Below are 20,016 nucleotides of genomic sequence, written 5' to 3' on the forward strand. Positions count from 1 at the left end.
AGAAGACAAGACTTGAGATAGTATTTTTCTACTATTATATTGCTGGAAGCAGTATAGTATATTAATTAAGAGCATGGGCTCTAGAGTTAAGACTGAAGTTCAAATTTTGGCTCTACCATTATTTTTCCCAAGATGATAAGTTACCTAACTCATTAGGATTTTTGATAGAATTAGAATTATTGATATGTCAAGTCCTAGAGTAGTGCCTGGCAATCAATAATTGCTCAATAAATATTAACTATAACAATAGTTTTATATTGTTGTTCTGAAACCTAATGATTAATGTTAGGTTTGATGATAGCAAGTCTGATTCTGTGTTTAATATGTTTCTGATTTTGGCTTTAACAATATGAATACTAATACATAGAATGTCTGCTTACCTAAGTTAACATACAATGTGGTGATAATAACTTTATAGCTTTGCTGATTTAGGATAATCAAATCTCTTAGACTCTGCTAGGCAGGCCTCCTTGAGGTTCAATTTTTAATGAGGTGTCCCATAATCTGTAATACTGAGTGTCTAATCCAATCATCACCCATATAAGATATGGGAAAATCTTTCCTGAAGTTATTTTGAATTCTTGAAAATACAGAAGAAGCATTATTTTTCAGCATAGAGCTTGTCATCAAACTGCTGAAGGAAATCAGTATATTCTAGAAACTATAGTTAATCCTTGAACTGCTTCTGGGTTAATCTGTATATAATTTATAGTAGGCTCTTAATATCTATGGTTCCTCAACAACCATGGATTCAATCAACCATGGACTGTGTAGTACCGTAGTGCTACTTACTATTGAAAAATATCAGTGTATAGGTACACCTGCACAGTTCAAATTCACATTGTTCAAGAGCTAGCTGTACTTATTCTCAGTAGTTTGAAAATACCTTGATTGCCTTATTATTGATTCTCTTTTGTATAAACTTAAAATATATTGTAGTATATTGATAGCTATTCCTTGTCAGCTTAGACTCAGTTCATTTAAGTACCTCAAATATTAGCTAATTATGTTCTCATAACTACCAGTTAACATTGGTTGCCTGGCTGAATTATATTAATAGTAATACTGGAAAAATATTTTCATTTTATGGTACTTAAGAAAAGTTTAAGAGCCTCTTCATGAGATTGCAAGTGAGTTTCAGAATGTAATAAAAATGACTTATTATTACTACCTGTTGTTCTTAAAGTTGATGATTATTATAGAATTAAGTGGCTAAGCTTTTAATAAAATATAAAGTTTTATCCACTTTGCCTTTTAAGTTTTTTCTGGCTGTGGGTCTTCAGCAAATGTACTATTTTACTTCTGTATAGTAACTTTTACCTGGACAGTAAGTACTTTTGACTTCCACAGGCATATGCAGTTTTGTATTTTGATTCTGCCACATTTTTACAGTTTGAACTGTTACCATTTAAATACTGTGCCGTAATGTATATGATTTTTTCCTATGAGCATATATCATTTACTTCTTTTCTCATCAGTCTGTGACATTTAAAGAGATGTATTACTTCATCATCACATATGCCATTTCAGTTCAGTTGCTCAGTCACATCCAACCCTTTGCGACCCCACGGATTGCAGCACACTAGGCATCCCTGTCCATCGCCAACTCCCGGAGCTTGCTCAGACTCACATCCATTGAGTCGATGATGCCATCCAGCCATCTTATCCTCTGTCGTCCCCTTCTCCTCCTGCCTTATCAGGGTCTTTTTCTAATGAGTCAAGTCTTTGCATCAGGTGACCAAAGTATTAGAGTTTCAGCATCAGTCCTTCCAATATGCCATTTTCCTGATGTCAAATCATAATACTTCTCATTTGGCAATTATTAATGCAGAAAAGTAGTTTTGTATTTATATCTGGTAAAAAAGAATACATCATGAACAGGTTTCCCAACAAATTGAAAGTTGACTGATGTCACTTTCAGTGATTATGGACACTAATGTGAGTGTAGATACAAAGGCAAAGCATAACTGAAATTACAAGGCAATACTTAGATATAAGATTTAGATGATTCATAATATGATAATATTAATTGTATTTTATTATGATAAAAATGAAAACGGTTAACATTATGACATAAATTACCACCCTCCCAAGGTTCATTTGTTGAATCCAGTCTGAGAAACAATTGTCCTGGAGTATAGTGCAAAGAAAATGAAGGATTCTGCTGTAAGGTTTCCAAAACCAGAGATGAATGTATTCTTTTTGGGTATTAGTAGTTGAGTTCAGCTTTGTATAAATCAAATACTCAGTGGCAGTGACTTAAGCTAGATCAGAGTTTAATCTTTCCCGTTACGTAACAAGGAATCTTAGGCAGTTCAGAGCTGGTGGAGCGGCTCCGTCATATCACCAAGCTCCTCTGGCTATTCCTTCCCATCCTTAAGTCCTTATTTCCTGCTCCTGAGATGACCTCTGGAGGCCCAGCCATCATGTCCTTGTTCCCAGCAGGAAGAAAGGAAAGGACAAAGGGAGAAAGGCAAAAACCGGACAAGTCTATATTTCTGAGGCAGAAACTCCACCCAGTGACTTCTGTTTGGATATCGTTGGCTAGAACTGTGTCATATGATATTTTCCATATCAAAGGAATCTGGGAAATATGTTTTAGGTGAGCATATTGCGGCCCCAGCAGATTGGGACTCTGTAATAAATAAGAGAGATTGGATACTGGGTAGGCAAATCGCAGTCTCTGCCACGCTAACTAAGCAGGTATGTTAAGAAAGCTCAAAAAACAAATACCAGCACTGCCTCCAGTCTTTCTCGTCTATCTGAATTTCTACTTTAAAGTTATATGAAAGGAATATAAATGAAATAGGATCCTAAATTGCTAGATCATGAAAGAAGCATAAGGATCGTAGTCCTGTCATTTTAGACTTAGAGATAATTAGTGAATTATTAGAGGCCAAAGACATGAGTTCCAGAATGAAAATTTGAAGTTCTTGACTCCTACACCAGTCCCTTTTCTTTTGATTTGTTGTGTCTGTGCACTCAAATGCTCAGTCGTGTCCAACTCTCTGTGATCCCGTGGACTGTAGCCCGCCAGGCTCCTCTGTCCAAGGGGTTCCCCCGGCAAGAACACCAGAGTGGTTGCCATTTCCTCCTCCAGGGGATCTTCCCAGTTTGTGCTGCTTCATAAAATCTGGTTGTTCATGTATTACTCTCCTGCATACACAAGGCAGCTGTGTTTCTGTTTACACCCTTGGGGAGAAAATCCTCTTATCCCTTAAATGATTACAGTAAAAGTCAGAGGAGGGAATTTCATGTTTTTTATTTGAGGGTCTTATATGTTCCTTTTGTCAGTGTGGATGGTGCTTCCAGTATTTATATATTTATTCATTCACTCTTCATTCATATATTCAGCATCTACAATAGATTATGAGATCTCCAGCACAACCATATCTTATTAGTCTCTCTATCCCTAAGTAGGTCCTCATTGATGAATGAAAAATTATGTCATAGTCCCTGTCCTCAGGTAATCCTTAGGCAAGTCTGAGAGATGGATAAGAATGTCAGTGATAATGGTACAGTAAAGGCCAAGTTCTCTGAGATAATTGAAGTACAGGAAGAGAATCTAAAATCTCTGAGGCTCAAAGAGTATCTAAAATGACTTCAACAGAAGGTGGTCCTGAGGTCACCCCTGAAAGGGTTTTCCAGGTAAAGAAAGAGGAACACTGCATATCAAGGCAGAGAAAGTTTTTAGCGGCCCAGGGGCAGTGAGAAACTGTTTTTAGGGAGGAGGAGACCACAAGAAATGCAAGAGAAAACCATAGTAGAAAATGAGGCTTGGGAGGTTGACTGTGGCCGTGGCTGTGTTAGAGAGGCTGTAGCGCACATGTTATGAAACATGTTAAAGGGTTTGAATTTACCAAACTCTGCTGATGGTGTGCCATGGAGGCAGGGCAGAGAATGGAGGCTCAAATTCACCTTTCATAGGGTCACATGGCATTGCAGTTGGACCGTGGCACCGTAGTACAGAGCGCACCACCAGCGAGTGCCTCTTGTCACTCACAGCTGCCGATGACCAGGGAACACACATCAAGATCCGTGTTCCTTCTTGCTAGTTCTTCCCAGGGTCTTCCTTTTGTCAGAGCCTTATTAGACGTTTCCAGTCACACATGGATTCCGTCTGTACCTTTTTTCACTTTTTTTGCCCATTATGTTGTCCTTATTCTTACCCAGTCAAGTACCCGTAACAAGTATTCTTTTTGACCTCTGTCCAATAAAGAATGATTTATTTCTATTTTGGTAGTTGGTTATATACCAACTTGTGTGTATAGGAACCTAAGATGGTAAAATATACCGGATGAATCTTTTTACCTCTGAATTGTGAGATAAGACAGTGTTTCAGGAATTTCAGACAGCAAGAAGATGGGAAGCCTGCTCCTAAGACTTGGTTAGGGTCTGGCACCCATCCTACCCATCCTTGCTTCTGGTCTGCAGCCTGCCTGCACCCCGTCCCAGCAGGGGCCTCTAGTGGCTCTCCTTTCAGTCTGTTTTCCCTTCTCTGTTAAAAGAGTTTTCTTCCCCACATCTCAGATTTAGCCCCACATTTTCTTCATGGACTCCCAGTAATGTCATTTGTTTTCTGGTGTCTAGCAGAAAACAGTCAGACATCCCTTCTCTCCCATCCATCCTAGAATGGATCTAAGCCTAGAATGGATCTTCCTCTAGTAATGAAGTTTATGGTGGTGGAAGGTGAAATTAGAAATTCATCCTCCTGGTTAATTGAACCTATCTCTTTGTAACTTTGAAAGTAAAGTGTGCTATGAAAAAGTTCACCTCTTTTTTATTGCTTGGTTTTTTTTTTCACTTTTTTTTCTTGTGTAGACATTATACTAATAACAATAAAGGAAATAACAGATAATTCTCAAATCCCACAGCCAGAAACCATAAACTGTTTTTATTTTTTCCCTACATTCTCTTCCAGTCTCTGCCCATATACATGATATTAACTATTACTTTTATTGTGTGCCAGCTAATCATAGTTCATGGAAATTGAAGTGATTGAGATCTGGGAATATATTGGGTAATAATGGCTTCTTATTTTGATTATTTCCTTTTAGGAAGGACACTGCTGATCCTGTAACATGGAGGATTGCCTTCATACCTCATCTGAGAATCTATCCAAATTGGTCAGCTGGGCCCACAGCCATGGGACCATTTGCAGCCTCATTCCAAACCTGAAACATTTACTTTCAGAAGGTTCCCATGGGAACCTGACAGCAATGTGGGGCTGTAGTGCAGGCCATGCTTATCACTGGCCACTGACAGCTACTTGCAGAGCTGGCTCCCAAGAAAGGGTCTGTTTCCAGGATAACAGAAGTTTTAACTCTGATAGTCCCAGTATAATTGGCGTGCCCTCTGAGACTCAAACTAGCCCTGTTGAAAGGTACCCTGGGAGACCAGTGAAAACAAAGCTAGACTGTAATCGGACCAGAGACTCTTGTGACTTCTCTTATTGCAGTGAGCCCTCTGAACTGGATGAAGCTGTTGAAGAGTATGAAGATGAAAACACTCTGTTTGACATGGTTTGTGAGTCTTCTGTTACAGATGAAGATAGTGACTTTGAACCCCAACCGCAGAGGCCTCAAAGCATTGCACGAAAAAGGCCTGGAATAGTCCCATCTTCTCTCCATTCGAGCTCCCAGACTCAAATGATTGATGAATGCAGCAGTGATGTCATCATTAAGAAGATCAAACAAGAAATTCCCGAAGATTACTATATTGTGGCGAATGCAGAGCTGACTGGAGGTGTAGATGGACCAGCCCTGTCATTGACACAGATGGCAAAACCCAAGTCTCAGACTCATGCTGGTCCCTCCTTAGGGTCTGCTAAACTGATTTCCCACGTAACATCCGCCATCGGCACAGAGCTGGACCCACATGGTGTGTCCGCATCCCCCTCTGTGATGTCTAGACCAGTCGTCCAGAAGACCACCAGGGTATCTCTGGCGTCACCTAACAGAGGACCCCCTGGTGCCCATGGCACCAGCCCGCACGTGGCCATGCAGATGCCCGTGAGCACATCCCATCCTAACAAACAGATCAGCATCCCTCTGTCTGCCCTGCAGCTGCCGGGACAGGATGAACAAGTTGCTTCCGAAGAGTTCCTGTCCCATCTGCCCAGCCAGGTCTCCTCCTGTGAGGTGGCCCTTTCTCCCTCAGTTAACACAGAGCCGGAAGTGAGCTCCAGTCAGCAGCAGCCCACAGTCGCTCCAAGCATAACCACCGAGGCCATGGCCCAGTGCATCCCAGGTATGGCGCGGGAGGCGGCAGCCCCTCGTTCACGCACATCAGGGCATTGTGCGCCGTCAGCACGCCTACAACCGCTGGCCCGGTTCGCTAGAGTTTGGGCCTTCGTTATTCTCAGAAAGATAGAAATAACGAAATATAATGCATTCAGGTGATATAAAAAGGAAATTCGTCATCCAGTCGGTGCACCTCAGGGCTGAGAGAATAGCTGTAGGCTTGTGCTGATGATATCACGTGGCTAGATTTAAGGTTTGTATCTGATCTGAAGCTGAATTTTTATATAGTAAAATGATTTTTGAAAGCTTTGCTCTACTATCAGTATCAAGGTATTTGGTTACAGTTTTGAAGCCAAAATGATGTTGGGTTAGGCATATAATGAAAATAAACCTAATATTTTTTTTCCCAATATTATTTATTGGAACCAATTTAGCCCTTTATTCATTTTAGTGGTGTGGCAATTTAAGACAGGTTTAAAAAAAAAAAACAAATATATCTGGAAGAAGTAGTTTATCTTTTTTCTCAAAATATATAATAATCAGATAACTTGCATTTCTGAAATACATGGATCTAACTAGAATGGATTGAGAGGAGAAGAAAATAGTTATATGAGGCCCCTGTCTGTAATTCCAACATGGTAAATGTTCTGAAATTCTAGCATTCAGTATTTATTTAATCTGAGCTGTTGTTATATAGAAGGGGTTTGAGTGTCATGCTTTTGGGTTCATGATTCAAATCTGATAGGCCAGAAGCAGAAACATGGAAGGGATGAACAGACATGCAGAGTACTATGTAGAAAGCATACATTCGTGACACATTTTGGTTTCATTTTAGTTCTTCTCATAAAGTCATGTATTTTAGGAAAAGCTTCTGGAAGCCTGAGATATCTATGCTTTTGCCCTCTAACTTCCTGAAAGTTAGGAAGACATTACTTTGCAAACATATTTCCCCATTTTAGTGTTAGCTTTAAGATTCCAAAAGGAAATCTTCAATTTATGATTTCCAAATACAATCTTGGTATTAATAATAAAATATACAAGGAAAATACTCATATCTGATTCAGAATTATGGTTTTCAGTTTATTCATTTTTCTTTCTTTTTAAAAGAACAGCTTTATTGATATAAAATTCATGTACCTTAAAATAACTCTTTTAAAGTTTTACAATTTGGTGTTTTTTGGTATATTCACAGAGTTGTATAACTATCGCCACTATCTAATTTTGGAATATTTTCATCACCCCAGAAAGAAACCCAATACCCATTAGCAGTCATTTTTTCCCCTTCTCACAGCCCCTGTCAACTGCTAATCTACTTCTGTCTCTATAGATCTGCCTGTTGTGCACATTTCATATAAATGGATTCTTATTTTATGGCCTTTTGTGACAGCCTTCTTGTACTTAGCATAATTTTTTTAAGGTTAATCTATCTGGTAGTGTCTATCAGTATTATTTTCCATTTCATTATTAAATAATATTTCATTGTATGGATAGACCACATTTTGTTTTTCCTTTATCAACTGATGGACACTTAAGTTGTGTCCATTTTTTGGCTGTGGTAAATATTGCTGCTAATGTAATTTATGTACATGTTTTTATGTGAACATACATTTTCATTTCTGTTGGGCAACTGTCTAGAAGTGGAATCTCTGGGTCATATGGTAACTCTATGTTTAACTTTTTGAGGAGCTGCCAAACTGTGTTCCAAAGCATCTTCACCATTTTACAGTCTCACCAACAATTTTAAATGATTCCTGTTTCTCCATATGCTCACCAACACTTGTTTTCCATTTAAAAAAAATTATCCTGCTGGGTGTGTAAAGTGGTATCTTGTGGTTTTTATCTGTGTATCTTCTTTTGAGAAAATCCATTCAGATCCTTTGCCCATTTTCTAGTTATGTTGCCATTTTATTGGTGAGTTGTAAGGGTTCTGTGAATTCTAGCTTTAACTCTTTTATTAAATGTACATTTTGTAAATATTTTCTCCCATTCCTTGGGCTCTCTTTCTCTTGTCCTTCCTTTCTTGTTTTACTTCAATCACTTAATCACAAAATGGTCTTTGACTTAATCTTCACATCATTAGACACAACATTGTCTTTATTAGGCTGGTGAAAGTTTTTTCTAAGAAATTTGATTCTTGATATCTATAGGATATAAGTAGTACCTTTTCACTTAAATAGTTGTGATTCTGGCTTATTTATACCCCTAATTTGACAAATGACTTGAGTCAGCCAGAAACAAAAATAAACTGTCCATTTTGTTTAGTTTTACTGATACCATTTAAATTCTATTTCCTGGGAGTACCCTGGTGGTCCAGTGGTTAGGACTCAGTGCTTCCACTGCCGGTGGCCCTTGGTTCAGTCCATGGTCATGAAACTAAGATCCCATAGGCTACAGCATGCTCCCTCCCCCCAAAAAATCTGTTTCCCTATTGGAAAGCCATTCTTATTTCTATTCAGAAGTAAACTCACAAAGTTATAAAATGTTAACAAGGTGTGGATAAAATTACTAATTTTCATGTTAGCTCTATTATAAAGCTCAACTCAAATCTTAGTAGTCATGCATAAAGAGGACATCCATTGTTAGAAGAATTATTGACTATCTCCAAGTGGTTCGGATTCTATTAATTTTTGAGATTTTTATGTAAATTTGGAGCATTTGTCATAAATTTAAATTTTTATTGCATTATAAGTTGAGTTTTAAATGTGTATATCTCTTAAATATATGTATATACACACAGCTTCCTTTATGATTTTGTGCAGGAACTCTCCCTTTTTTTATTGACATATAGTTAATTTACAGTGTTGCACCAGTCTCTGCTATACGCAGAGTGACTCAGTTATACACATACATACATTCTTTTTTTATATTCTTTTCCATCATCTTTTATCACAGGGTACTGAATATAGTTCTCTGTGCTACACGGTAGGACCTTGTTATTTATCCATTCTAAATGTAATCATTTCCTCTGTTTGTGTGCCAGGTTGCTCAGTTGAGTCTGACTCTTTGCAGCCCCATGGACTGTAGCCTCCCAGGCTCCTCTGTCCATGGAATTCTCCAGGTAGGAATACTGGAGTGGGTTGCCATGCCCTCCTCCAGGGTATCCTCCCAACCCAGGGATCGAACCCAGGTCTCCTGCATTGCAGGCTGATTCTTTACTGTCTGAGCCACCCAGTTTCCCAGTCTGTCCCTCTTCCTTGCCCCATCCCCATTGGCAGCCACGAATCTGCTCTCTGTGTCCATGAATCTGTTTCTGTTTTGTAGGTAGGTTCATTTGTGCCATATTTTAGATTCCATGTATAAGTGATATCATATGGTATGTCTTTCTCTTTCTAACTTCACTTAGTATGACAGTCGCTAGTTGCATCTATGTGTGTGTGATAGTTACTCAGTTGTGTTAATTCTTTGTGACTCTATGGACTGTAGCCTGCCAGGCTCCTCTGTCCATGGGATTTTCTAGGCCAGAGTACTGGAGTGGGTTGCCATTCCCTTCTACAGGGGATCTTCCTAACCCAGGGACTGAACCTTGGTCTCCTGCATTGCAGGCAGATTCTTTACCATCTGAGCCACCAGGCTGCAAACACCATTATCTCATTCTTTTTTATGACTGAGTAGTACAGCAAATCTGGAAAACTCAGCAGTGGCCACAGGACTGGAACACATCCATTTTTATTCCAATCCCAAAGAAAGGCAATGCCAAAGAATGTTCAAACTACCACACAATTGTACTTATCTCACATGCTAGCAAAGTAATGCTCAAAATTCTCCAAGCCAGGCTTCAATAGTATGTGAATCATGAACTTCCAGATGTTCAAGCTGGATTTAGAAAAGGCAGAGGAACCAGAGATCAAATTGCCAATATCCGTTGGATCATCGAAAAAGCAAGAGAGTTCCAGAAAAAATCTACTTTTGCTTTGTTGACTACGCAAAAGCCTTTGACTGTGTGGATCACAAAAAACTGTGGAAAATTCTTTAAGAGATGTGAATACCAGACCTCCTGACCTGCCACTTGAGAAAACTGTATGCAGGTCAGGAAGCAACAGTTAGAACTGGACATGGAACATCAGACTGGTTCCAAATGGGGAAAGGAGTATGTCAAGGCTGTATATTGTCACCCTTCTTACTTAACTTATATGCAGAGTAGTACATCATGCAAAATGCTGAGCTGGATGAAGCACAAGCTAGAGTCAAGATTGCTGGGAGAAATATTAATAACCTCAGATACGCAGATGACACCACCCTTGTGGCAGAATGTTGAGTTTTAAGTCAGCTTTTTCACTCTCCTCTTTCACCTCATCAAGAGGCTCTTTAGTTCCTCTTGACTTTCTGCCATTAGAGTGGTATCATCTGCATATCTGAGGTTGTTGATATTTTTCCCAGCAGTCTAGATTCCAGCTCATGATTCATCCAGCCTGGCATTTCACATATTTTAAATAAGCAAGGTGATAATATACAGCTTTGATGTACTCCTTTCCCAGTTTTGAACCAGTCAATAGTTCCATGTCCCATTCTAACTCTTGCTTCTTGACCTTCTTACAGGTTTCTCAGGAGGCAGGTAAAATGGTCTGGTATTCTCATCTCTGTAAAAATTTTCCACAGTTTGTTGTAGACTTCTTAAAAGAAGGTAAGTGGAGTAGATGCTTACCTGGTTTACTCATGTACTTTTGTAATGCTCAGGGCAGCTTAATGGAGCTACCGAGCACCCTTCTCTTCAGTCCCAGTGCCTGTGCATAGTACCCAGGCAGTCACGTGTTGATAGGTAGTCAGTGTTGAGAACGTTTCCAGAGGGGAGATTAAATACCTGCTCCCAGGAGTTTCCAGGACTCACTGCTTGGTATTTGCAACATCCTCTAAAAACAATGACTCTGTTCCATTCAACTCTTCACTCACCTAATTGCACAGGGAAGAAATCAGGTTCCTCTCTCCCATTATGATATGGACTGCATGTCCACAGGAAGAAACAGCAGGTCAAAACCTTGATGAAACTACGTACCCTTAAACGTGTCACTGACACTGGGAGCCCGTTGAGATAGTTCTCTCAGCGCCCCTCCCCATAGCCTCTTGGAGGCTCCTTCCGCCCCAGCCGAGTGTCACGGGCCTCAGCTGTGTCTGTCCATGGACATCACCCCGCCTTGACCCTCCTGCCTGACTGTCACAGGCTCTCCCGTCCGCTCCCTGAGCGTCACAGATTCCCTTCTCCCCCGCTGATCGAGGGGCAGCTCTCAGAGAGGTGGTAGTGGTGGGAGTTGTCTTAGGTTTCATCATGTGTACTAGAACGCCCGTATCAGAGTGAGTTTAAGGAACTGGGGATGGTGGTCTCCAGCCTCTGGCTGAGGGGCACTTTCCTCCTTCCTTCTTTCCTTCCTTTTTTGCAGTTCTTAGAAAAGACAAAAGTTGTGGTTTCAAGTTAGTTTTTAGGCTTGTTTTCTACACTTGGGGAAGGGGATGGGGAGGAGATAATGTGATTAAGTACATACACTCATTCTGTTCTAAAAAAAGAGTTGATTATATTGTCATGTCTTTTCAAAGTATTTAGGTTTTTACAAAGAAAGTTTTACAAAGACAGTAATGAAAACCCATTATACCTTATTTAATATAATTTATAACTTATGATAACTTACATTATATATAACTTATTATAAAGCTGTAATAATGTACAAGAAAGATAGACAAATAGAGCAATGGAACAGAGTTGAGAGCCCAGAAACACACCTGTCTGTGTATGGGAACTGTATGTGAAAGAGGGGTGTCATAAATCAGTGGGAGAGCATCCACCAGACAATGAATGGCATTGTACAATTGGTCTCTCATGTAGAACAAGATAAAATTAAATCCTTACCTCACATCAGGCATGAAAGTAAGTCTCATATAAAGATCTAAGTATGAAAATGTAAAACTTAAAACAGCTTTAAGGAAATCTTGCTAAGTGGCCTTGGTGTTGGGAACAGTTTTTTAAATGAGACACGCCAAAAGAGCACAGACCATAAAGGAAAAGATTGAAAATGCTGACAGCTGTTAAAATCTTAGCTGGGAAAAGGGATATCATAAAGTTAAAAGACAAGAAATAACCTATGCGATGATTTTAATGCACATAACTAAGAATATTCATATACAGAATATGTGAAGAACTGCCACAGGTCAGTAGGGAAAAGGTCAAATAATCCAGTAGGGAAATGAGCAAGGGAAATGAAGAGGCGCTTCTAATAAGAGGAAACCCATATAGTTAATAAACATATGAAAAATGCTCAACCTCACTGGTAATCAAGGGAATGAAAATTAAAACAGCAATATGATACCATCAAAAAGGCAAAAATTATTAACTTTACTCCAAATGTTGCTTCAACTATGAAGAACATGCTGGTGGCAATATAAATTGGCACATCCACTTGGGAGAGCAATTTATAGTATCTTATAAAGTTAAATGTGTGCGTATCATACAACCTTGGAGTCCAGTTTCTAGGCATCTGTCCTAGAGAAACGTCCTCACGTGTAAAAGGAGAAAAGTACAGGGATGTACATTGCAACTTTGCTTTGTGATAACGAGGAAAAAAATCGGCTAACAACCTTAGTGTCCGTCAGTAGATAAATTGTGGTATATTTTTCAGTGGAATTTATACATCAGCCAGATCTGCACTAATTAGTATAGATACATCTTAAAAATGGAGTTGCAGAATAATATATAGAGTACCATACTCTAAAAGGTGAATAAACCTCACTGTGTGTTGTTGTATGTTACATTCTCACATACCACGTGTAGTTACGAAACATAGGCTCGAAGGAGACGTATCACTACACGATGTTTGCCTTTGGGAGAGAGGAAGGATGACAGTGAGTGCACGGAAACTTGATGTTTTCTTTTAAAACCATGGAACAAATATTACATTATTAACATGTATTAAATCTGGCAGAAACACGAGTTCATGTTATATACAGGTAATAGAAGCACGGTGCTTAATTATGAAAATCTGGGCACACAACTGCCTAGATTCAAGTCCCAGCTCCATTACTTATTTTCTGGGTGACTTTGGCAGGTCATTTAACTTCTCTGTCTCTTAGCTTTATCATCTGTAAAATGAAGAAAATAATGGATCTATTCTCTTGGGTTGATATAAGGGTTAAATTAATCCATATAAAGCCCTCTGTTTCATTGGGAAGCATAAGTTAGTATTCTGCATACTTTTCTGTATGTTTTTAAATGTGAGTACTTTTATAATATAGCTCATGAAGCATAAATTTGATTGTGGAATATTTATGAGATAAAGGCATTGTGACATTATTGTTATTACTGAATATAGAAGGTTTTTTGGTAAGAAAGCAAACTTTACTAACATTATCTCCAAGTATACTTGTTTATAGACAAAGAATTAGAGAATTAGTCTCACAGATTTCACTATGGCTTTCCTCCTTATGACTATGATATGATGGGTGAGTTATTTTTTAAGTTCTTCTATTAGAATGAATAAAAACCACAAAAGCAAAAAATGTCATGTATTATCTATATATATAGTACTTTCATTTCCAGAATCACCACTACTTGAGTTCCATGAAGAAGAGATTGTTTCCTTTAGTTTACTGACTGGAAGTGAGGTACTGGATGATTTGCTTGGAGTTCCAAAAGTGTAGTCTCCTACTTTTTATCTGAGAGAGAAGGGGTTGGTACTTTGGTCCCTGGTCTCTTAGCTCTGGTTGTCTTGGTGTAGGAATAGCCTACACCAAATTGTTTCTCCTCCCCTTTCTTTCATTTTTCAGGTCATGCCTATCACTTTTCCAAAGTTTGGGCTGCTAGAGTATATCATAAAGCGATTATTTTTTCTGAGAATCATTTTTAGGAAAACCTAGGGTTTAATAGAAGGATTCACTTAATCAGAAGCAGGAAACATTTATCATAGTCTCTTTTTCTACTCAGCCTCTGGACAAGTCACTTGCATTTCAGTTTATTAAACATTTATTGCAAAATCTGCTCTATGACAGGACTAGTGAAAATACAAAGATGAATGGCAGATTCCCTGACCCCAGGATATTGTTGTATAGAGAAGGAGGCAGACAGACCAACGAGATCATATCTAAGAGGTATATAAATTGCTGTGGAACACATGAAAAGCAGTTGTGTCAGCCTTTTGGGACACAAGGAAGGGTATTTCAGGGTGATGGAACAACATAAGCAAAGACATAGAGCGTGAGCACATGCAGGAGGCAAAGGTCTGAGTGTGGTGTGAGAGTAAATTTCAGAGAGGTCAGGAGAGTTGCTGCTGGAAAGACGGACTGGAGCCACCTGTGGAAGACTTTGCACATGAAGTCACAACCTTACAGGGAGAGCAGAGGAACGCAGTTCCTCCGTGTGATCTTAGAAGGTCACACTGATAGCAATGGGGAAGTAGGGACTGGGACTGAGGACTGTTTTACAGGGTGAAAGTTGCAATAATTCAGATGGAAGATGGCAATAAATGCTCAAATGAGGCAACAGTAAAGGCATTGGAGAGGAGGAGACAGGTAGATGATTTGGAAATTAGACTTGATGACTTCTGAGTGTTTGGCGTCTTGTAATCTCTGTTGCCACCCTTGTATTCTCTGTCCAAGGCGCAACACTGTTTTAAGTAACACTGAAAGATCTTCAGGACCCAAAATATTTATAATATATTCAAAGTCCTCTGTATATAGGATGAAACAGCCATTAAGAATTCTGAAACATGCCATGACCATTTATTCAACAAGGATCTATTGGAAGCCTACCAAGTGCCGAGTCCAGTTTGGGTGCTGCATTTACTCAAAGAACAAGTAATGAACACAACAAAAACGTGGTTCTTGCTCTGCCTGCCCTCTAAATGGGAGACAGACATTTTAACTCTGCCTCTCTCAGAACATTCCTACTTTTAAAAAAACAAAACCAAAAACTTGTCTTGTACTTCCTGAACTAAGATGCTGTTATCAGTGACTTTATAAGACTTAATTGTTTGCCTTTAGATAGCATATTTATGAAGACGAGGGTGATATATGGCTAAAAGTGGTTAAGTGAACAATTAAATTAGGCCACTATGATAAATGAAAGGAAGGTCTTTCTTAGCTGGGAATTAAAAGTACAGTGGCTACAGGCAACCTGTTTCACATCATAATTTATTCGAGACACTTTCTACATACCTAAAAATAACATGAACTTAGTTAAACTTGTAATATTGCTTATTTTTACAGACAACTAATGATCTATCTTTAAGAATTACAAATATAATTGTTTACTAGTTTTCTGAAAGGCAGAAGTAGAAAATCAAGTTAATTGCTCTCAGTTGTACAAATGCATAATTTTCTGAGAAGTTAATCAGTTTTATCAGCTTTTTTCCCAATGCTTCACTTCCTTTTTAAGTATCATTTGTCTTAATATTTTACAGGAAAATCTTCCCAGTTGACTTTTTATTTCTTTAAAATAGAGGCATTTTTCTATTTTACCAGTGAAGGTAGCAAAAACTGTTGTTTTTATATATTTAAAGCTCATCAGCATATGATTGAGACCTCCCAGATACGCAAAATGCATCCAAATATAGCAGCCTAGCAAATTGCTGTAAACCTGAGGATCTGATTCTCTTCAGTGAATTTGGACTTGGGTAAGACTGCGAGGAAACCAGGCGCCAGTTCAGAATTGAGGAGGCCTGACCTTGATTTTCTAGCCGTGGTATTCATTCCTTGTGGTCTGGAGAGATGAAATAATGAACCCCTGGGCAGACGAGTCAGTGTCAGAGTACTGCAGTCTTAGCTAGCTTCAGACGTCATCCCTGTTTCTGTTTTCCTGCGAGAAGCAGCGGACTCCTCCCGCTCCTCCCAGGTTGAGCTGCCTGACCATCTTGGGTCTCAGCAGGGGTGGGCAGAGGGCAGGTGACCCACTGTAGCTTAGGCCCAGCAATAACTTCTCTTTCATTATATAACTAATGGCTTGTGTTCCCGAGGGTGTATTAGACCCAGAAAAAGTATTTATATAACATGGCAAAAATGATGAGTTGTGCTTCTGTGACTGCAGGGTAATTTTAAGCTTTATTTTAGGTGAGAACAGGGATGAGTACAGTGATCAGAGAACCATAAATCTGACTTAATGATTGATGCATCCTAGGTACTTTATTGACTTCAGTTATGATACACATAGCAGCCTGGTTCTTCAGTACTGCCTTAAAACTTTGATTGCTTTCTTAGACAAAAACAGTAATTTTATTGCCTTTTTCAGTGTTCTTCATTTTTGTCAAAGTTATTAATGTACTTGGCAGTCCATAAATGCTGAACAATAACAGTCTCACCTCAACTTTCATCACCTCATAATTCCACTCTTCAAAGGAAACTTCTTTTGAGTCTTTCTATTTTCAGTTCTTCCAAAATTTGAAATAAACTGTTTATGCATCTGTTTCTTGATTTTTTTTTCTTGGTTTATCAACTTCAGAAAATACCTTCAGATTCCTTGTTATCAATGATGAGGATTTAACTCCGTTTGTATTACCGTCCCATTATTTGATTGTAACGTCATTAAAACACATGTTACCAACAGAAAACTAAAGATAATAAAAGAAGAAATAAATATGCTTTCTCAACCCAAGGGTGAAGGTTAGTGTTCATATGCTGCCTTCTACTATTCTCCCCCGCTTCCTGTCATCTTCTTAACTTCACAGGATTGTCAGTATTTTCATTTTCTTCAGTGGCCATAACTAGTCTTTTCTTCTTTATCCTTAGGTTGACTGTAAACATCCAAAACCATTTTATATTGTTTTGACAGTGTAAATATTGTGCATAACTATTAAGTGTTCTAAGGTTGAATTACTTTTCATCTTGCTGAATTTCACACCCTTTGGGACACTGAAAGGAGAGTGTTCCTAAGGGCTGTTATGCGGGTTAATGACTTAATCCATGTAGAGGGTTTAAAACAATACCTGGTACAGAGAGTAAGTTCTTACTAAGTACGTCCCAGCATATTTCAGAGATGTTAAAATGTGAAGAAGTGCATCTTAAAATCAGTGAAATACGATATTAGTTTGGGGGTTTTGTGTGTATGTGTGTGTGTTTTCCTAACATTTTGGTAGCATATTTTGACGAAAGAACAATGGGCTCTTATGTATCTTTGTGGCCCCTCCAACATTCCCACGTTGGGCCTTCAGCCTTGCCACTGCAGTTTGGACAAGTTGATTTAATGTAAGCCTGAGGTAACCCTCCCACCTATCCTGAGTTTTCCTCTGGGTTGTAACCACTGTTCTCTAGATTTCATGTTTCCCTCTACTTTCTCCTTTTTTTGGATGAGTTCATCAAATAATTTCCCAAGAATGGGTAAGTGGGAAGTAAACTTTGAGTCTTTAAATTGCTGAAAATTCCTTTCTGAAATAATTTTTGAAAGTTTTCCATTAGTACTTGTTTCTTTTATGAAGATTATAGTTATAATAATTTATCAAATCTTCTTTGAGAATTTAAATTCTATTTAAAAAATTATTTTGTGTCTTTGGATTTTTTCCTTTATTTTCTATGTTCTTTTTTCTTTTTCCTTCTCTTCAGTGCAGCCACTTTTCTTCTGATGCCTCATCTAATTGTTTGTTCACATTTAAGAACACAGGACAGGAATCTGGTGTTGGTTTCTTCTTTAGTTGTATAAACAGGTTTGCTTCCCCTCGGCCCTTTCCTGAGTGAAATGTAGGTATTGCCAGGCAGGGCTCTTTGTAGAGAGAGGAGTTGGAAAATTGGTGACTGGTCAGCAGGCCTTCAAAGACAGGTCTCAGACCCCAGCGCCCACGTTGGAGGCCTCAGCTCTCCCACCATGATGTGTTTGTTGTTTTCTTAGCAAAGTTTTGTCTGGCCCTTTTAGCATCTGCAGTTGTGTGAACAGGAGCATCTCCCTCCGTGTCTTTGGACATGCAGGCCTATTCCTGTGATGGGGCTGGAGCCAAGTTCAGGGCCCCTTCAGATTTTCCAGGGGCACGGATGGGAGTATCTCCTGCCAGGTCCCTGTGTCAACCTGACTGTTGGTGACTGCCTGGGATGGGCCAGGGCCCTGTTGCAGGCGCTTTCAGAATCTCCGGACTGAGTTGTGTGGGCTTCCCCCTGGGGTTCCACACTGCAGCCAGGAGAAGCTGGAGGCACTTAGGGTCCACAGCCAGAACCATTCTCTGTACGCTATTACCCAACCTATGAGTGGGCGTGACTCCTCCTGCGTCTCTTGGCATATAGTGCTGGTGACAGGATCAAAGCCGGATGGGGGCGTAGCTGAGTCCGACACGGGTACGGAACTGTTCCTGTCTCTGTAACCAGGACCGTAGTCGGCGAGTCAGCCGCCTGGACACAAGCTTGCCTTCTCAAAACAGCCGTCCTTCATCTTGGACTGTACCAGGGCTTCACAATCTCTGACCCAGCCCCAAAGCTCCCACAAAGGCACTTTTGTACATGGATAGATGCCAAATTGTTGTTGGGAGACAGGGTGGGGGTGTCGTACTTGGCCACCTTGCTGATGTCACGCCCTGAGAAATTTAAAAATTAGATAATTTAAGTATTACTTAATTTTTTACCTAACTTCATTCAGCAAGAAAAATAAAGGGTCTTTATGATCCTAAAATGTGCTATGCCTGTAAATTTGACTTTAGGGTTTGGTTCAGTGAATAATAAATACATATTTCTTAATACCTGAAATGATATTTTATATAATATTTTTAGTCTCTGGAGTATATTCAGATTTATGTTACAAGTCACTAGCTTTTCAACACCTTCATACTGTTGTAATTACTGCTGCTAAGTTATTATTTTATATAATGGAAAACAGCCATCTCATTGTTAAGAAAAGGGCTTTATTTTCCTGTTTTGCCTGTGCTTGTAAATGTGCAATAGAAAGCCAACCCATATAGATAAATATTTAAATTTTTATTTTATAATGAACTTTTCAAAAATATGTTTTGATATTATCCATTGACTCAATTAAGAGGAATTGGCATCCTCCTATCCAATGGGTTATTACCTCTTGGATGGAATCTAATGAATATTAATAGCATCACTCAGAAAAGGAGGAGGTAATTTATTAGAGTTTTGTGCGTTTTCATTTTTACATGTTATCTGTTTTCTTTTACTTTATGTACCATACATCCTTTGTTTCCGAGTTGATGAATAATTCCTTTGTGGTTTTTACTGTATTATGCATTTTCAGTAAAAGATACTGTCACAGTTTGATCCTTATTAATTAAGATATGCAGTCCTGTAAATTGCATGGAAATTTAAAGGAAGAAATGGTTTCTAATAAAAAGAAGTTTTCTGTAAGCATTTCCACTGTGAACCATTTCATCTCCTAAATTCATCAGATGTTGCCTCATGTATTGTGCTTGAGTTTGTTCTCACTCACTGAAGCCATAGAATTTTAGCAAACTCATGAATAGTCACTTTTCAAATACTCAGTACTGACATACTGATGAACTGTTAACAAATGGTGATGCTTGTTTTACTTTCAAAATCCTCTTCAGTAGGCAGGGTCATATACGGTTAGCTCTCTGATTACTGCATGCAGAATAGCAGTTATAATAGCTAATACTTACAGACTGCTTATTATCTCACTAATTACTTCGGGTAACTCAGTTCCCACAACTCTGTGAAGTTAGGACTATAATTAACTCCATTTCGCAGATGAGTAAACAAAGGCAAAGAAAGGTTGAACTTGCCCAAGGTCATACAATAAGAGGATGGGAGAGCTGAGTTTCTTACCTAGGCAGTCTAGTTTCCAAGTTTCATGCTCTTCTCCACTAGGCTTACTGACCGTGGTGATTCTTCTCTTACACATTTCAGTGTT

At 38.9% G+C, this 20,016-nt stretch overlaps 1 protein-coding gene across 10 annotated transcripts in view; it reads left to right on the top strand.

Moving 5' to 3' along the window:
- Positions 1–20,016, top strand: part of KIAA1958 (KIAA1958 ortholog) — a 120,413-nt gene that overhangs the window by 52,924 nt on the left and 47,473 nt on the right. For all 10 annotated transcript variants that reach the window (XM_043453373.1, XM_043453370.1, XM_043453371.1 and 7 more), the window contains exon 2: positions 5,058–6,249. In XM_043453373.1, the coding sequence (XP_043309308.1) occupies positions 5,082–6,249 (1,168 nt within the window). In that variant the 5' untranslated portion in view covers positions 5,058–5,081. The remainder of the gene's footprint in view (positions 1–5,057; positions 6,250–20,016) is intronic.

The sequence above is a fragment of the Cervus canadensis genome, chromosome 30, assembly GCF_019320065.1.
Source record: "Cervus canadensis isolate Bull #8, Minnesota chromosome 30, ASM1932006v1, whole genome shotgun sequence".
NCBI lineage: Eukaryota > Metazoa > Chordata > Mammalia > Artiodactyla > Cervidae > Cervus > Cervus canadensis.